Source organism: Acanthisitta chloris, unplaced genomic scaffold (genome assembly GCF_000695815.1).
Source record: "Acanthisitta chloris isolate BGI_N310 unplaced genomic scaffold, ASM69581v1 scaffold10868, whole genome shotgun sequence".
Taxonomy (NCBI): Eukaryota; Metazoa; Chordata; class Aves; order Passeriformes; family Acanthisittidae; genus Acanthisitta; species Acanthisitta chloris.
Window position 1 is genome coordinate 24084 of NW_008686462.1, and position 3950 is coordinate 28033.

Below are 3950 nucleotides of genomic sequence, written 5' to 3' on the forward strand. Positions count from 1 at the left end.
GGGGAGGCTGTGTGAAACTTCCACTGCATCGCCAAGTCTTGGTGTGAGCTTGGATTCCTCCTTTCTACTGTTACATTTGAGCTGTCACCTATCATGCTGCTCTTCCTACACCTCCAAACTCCAGCCTGTGCTGCCATAGGATTTCTCATGCACAAGGTTCTTCTCTTCCTTCTACCTGACGCTTGTCATCACAGCCAGGTTGGCTCTAGATCTGTCTCTGCATCAATTTAAGCTCTTCAGCTTCTAGATGGCACAGATACCAATATCTGAGCTCCCAGGCAGGTTTGTGCCCACTGTATATCCCATTGTTTAACCCTCCCTTTCCCTGTGCCAGGATTTTCCCACTATTCTTAATGCTTTTCTAGTCTCCTTCCTCAGGCAGCTGAGCCCATTAGTTCCTTTTGCCCATCAGAGAGTGAGGCATGGTGAAATAAAACCAGGTGAAGGGGTGACAGAGTGGCTGAGCAGAGGTAGAAGGAGAGGCACAGTGGAAATTTGATCCTGGGCCCATTACTCAACTCCTTAAACCCAGCCTGGATTACCAGCTCAGGGAGCATCTTCCTCTGCAGCCTTGGTGCTGGGCAAGTGAGGGCCATGACTCTAGGCAGAGTTGGCATGGCATTGGCACTTGTTTCCCAGTACACATTTCCCTCTCTCCTTGGGATGAAGGAAATGGTGCCACATGGGAAGGTGGGGGCTGTGCACACTAAATTGCCCAGAACACTTGTGTCTCTCTCTGGCACATTCTTGCAGCTGTAAAGGTACAGCTAACCTCATCCTCACTTGAACCAGAATGGTTGCACTTAGGAAGCAATCTGTAAAAACAAGGTAGTTGCCATGTCAGGGGAAGGAGCATAAGTTGTTTTTGTTTAAAACACAACACTTGGCTGCTGACAATGTCAAGCAAAACATTCACAACCTTCAGATTTGTCTTCCCAGATGAGCCTATTGTAATACTTGGTCAGATTAATTTCTGCCCATTTCAGGATGTTTCTGTGTTTTCCTTAACTGATTATTTGGATTTTTATGTAAAAAAATAAGCTTCCAGTCAGAGAACAGGCCTTGAGGAAGGAGGGGTTAGTGTTATCAGAAGACTTCAAGCTGTCACTAAAAAGCATTTGAAAATTTTCTTTGCACTTTAAACTCTCCTTAAGCATTTTGGCTGTAGCAGCATGCTGATAGCCCTTGGCACGAGTAGTCCTTACATTTGAGAGAGGAATAAAAGACTAAATATTTATAAATGCCTTAAAGCTTTAGGTGAGGTGTTTGGGCACTGATTGTGCCTGGCATTTGATTTTCTTCCTGGAAAGCTGCATGCTGAGCACCCAGAGCTGGTGTTTTTTGAACAAGCACTGAGGGATGGTGGAACTGCTGTTGCAGTATAAAGCTGGAATTTGTACTGAGCCAGGATCCCCCATGCCTATACAGCTGCTGGGCTGACACCTTCCTGTTTGGTTTCCCCTCCAGAAATGGATTTATTAACTTTTTCCTTGTGGTATAATGGGGTTTCTTCTTTCTTTAAAGAAGCCTGGGCTGGTGCACAGTACTCTCTGAGTGTCCCATTGCATTAAAGGAAACAGAGTTCTCTGCTTGAATGCTTCCCTGCTGTACCAGCTGACGTTTGCAGGCAGAAGTCGGGAGAAGTGGGAGTGGAGGGGATCTGCTGCCCATAATGTTTGCTCAGATGGCTCTGAGACTTCTCATCTCCCATTTGTCTCAAAGCAGTGCTGGATTCCCCATGTCAGGCTGGTTTCTGGGTTGCAGCACAATCCAGAGTGCTGCTTTGCAGGTGTTACTTGCTGTGCTGATGTGCTGTGTTAGAGATCCTTCCTGCTAGGGATAAAGTATCTCCACAGAGTGCTACAGTATAATGAGGAAGGTGTTCACGTTAATATGTATTGATTTGCCAGTGCTGGTAACAGTCAGTCTTCCCACGTGGATTCTTGACACCTGCTACAAGCAGAGCAGATACTTGGGAGTTGTCAGCCATCCCAGCTAGAACCTGATCCATTTTGTGTGTATGGAGAAAATTCCTCCACTGTCGCCTTTCACCCTGGCACTAAGATTTTTTTTCCACGCTAAAATTCCCTACTTTTCCTGTAGTGGTACAGATTTCACTTCTTCCAGTATAACCAGAGGCAGACTAATGTCCCTGAAATCCTTGATGGGTTCTCCTCCATCTCCTGGTCAGGCTTGTAGCAGGACACTCATCCAAACTCCTTCATGCTTGTGTCTCCTGAGACCAGATTTTAAAGGGCTGGCAGGATTTCTGACGTGTGCTACTGCTGAAATTTCAAGAACAACTGAATTTTGAACCTGCGAAAACACTTTTCTAGTGCCTTACGCTTGTGAATGTTGTGCAATGGATGTAGCTGAGGTGGGAAGAGCAAGGGGCAACTTCAGCAGTGTGGTTCCCCATCCACTACGGCTGTCTCCCTCTCCCCTTGCAGGGTCCTGGCAAGGACAGCAGGTCATTTCTAGCAGCTTGGAGAGGTTTTTAACCCCTTTGCAATGTGGGGTCATAGACACCTCGTGCCAGGTGCTGTTTCTTTGAGGGGAACAGTGGTCTCACCTCTGCTGGGTTTAGATTTGAAGGGGTTTAGGAGAGACAAAGTTGCTTTGATTGCCAGACCCCATGGCAGAGGACGTGGACAGTTGTTCCCAAGCGCACAAGTCAGGGTGAGTTTGCTGCTCTCCACTGAGGCCATGTTGTCATGTATGCTGTATTTATATCATGCTTGATTTCATTTCATGTTTTGGTTGGCTTAAATGTTGCTAGGTTTGTATATTAATAAAGAGGCATTTTAACTACTCCTGAATTTGACCATTTGTTATGCCAGAGCTTTGCGTGTCTTTCAGGATCCAAACTCTCTGGTCGTCTGGGTGGGATCCTGCAGGCACAGTAGGCTTGTCCAGCCTTAGGAGCTGGAGTGAGCTCTGTCCTTGCTGGTTCACACCAGGAAAGTACCTTCCCCTGCCTGTTCCTGCACCTGCATTCAAAATTAGATCCTTCAACAGTTTGTCCAGGTCCTTCCCTCTGCTGAGCTGGGGCTCAGGGGCATGGACTGTGTGGGACCAGAGCCTGTTTTAGAGTCCAGGGGGGTTGGGACATGGGTGTGGGGTCTGGGTGTCCATCACTGACCGGTGGGCTCTGGCCTGAGGTGTTGTGCCAGGGCTCTGCCAACTGGGCACCCAGGCATGGGGCTAGGCTCTGCTCCTGCCCCGGTGGGGGGATGTTAACCACAGATGGTGGCTGATGTCTGGCCCAGGAGAGGAAAGAGCAGAGCATCTTCTGGGCTCCATCAGCTCTCCCATTCCCTTTCCCTCCTGTCCCCACCACTGCCTGGGTCTGGGTACAGGTGAAGGCACAGCAACCAGGGCTATCCGAAGAAACACACCGAGCAGATTTGATGCATGGTTTTTATTGACCTTTAAAAAAACCAGTTGTTTTAAGACAGTTGTGTGCAGAAATACCCATGTACACAGAGGCTATGGGCTGAGCTGCCCGCCTGCTCCTAGCCCTGGGTCAGAGCACTGTCTCTCCCTCTCCCAGCGGAGCAGGAGGCGACGGGTGCTAGATCAGGCACCACGTGATGAGGACTACCTCTGCCAGGTGGGTAAGCCTGGGCACCTCCTCCCTGCCTGTAGCCTCTGCCTACATCTCCTCTATGTACAGTACAGTGGTGCGCCGGCCGTGCAGCATGCTCCTGCCTGCGGCCGCCCTGCCAGGGAGACACAAGTGGTCGCAAGTCCTAGTGGGACAGCTTAAATAAAAATAACAATATAATAATAATAATTAAAACCAAAAAAACGGGGGGTAGGGGAAGGAAGTCAGCCAGAAAAAACACTGTCAGGGCAGCCAGGAGCCGCGAGTGTGCCCTTCGCCGGATGCCGGCACTGCTGCCAGAGGGTTTGGTACCCGCTTTGGTACCCAGCGTCTCCGCTCCCCC

The 3950-nt window shown here is 49.3% G+C and overlaps 1 protein-coding gene across 1 annotated transcript in view; it reads right to left on the minus strand.

Annotated features, from left to right (window-relative positions):
• Window positions 1-803: 803 nt before the first annotated feature.
• Window positions 804-3950, minus strand: part of ST3GAL2 (ST3 beta-galactoside alpha-2,3-sialyltransferase 2) — a 6948-nt gene continuing 3801 nt past the window's right edge. Inside the window, exon 6 of the mRNA XM_009080142.1 lies at window positions 804-815. Coding sequence (XP_009078390.1) covers window positions 804-815 — 12 coding nt within the window. The remainder of the gene's footprint in view (window positions 816-3950) is intronic.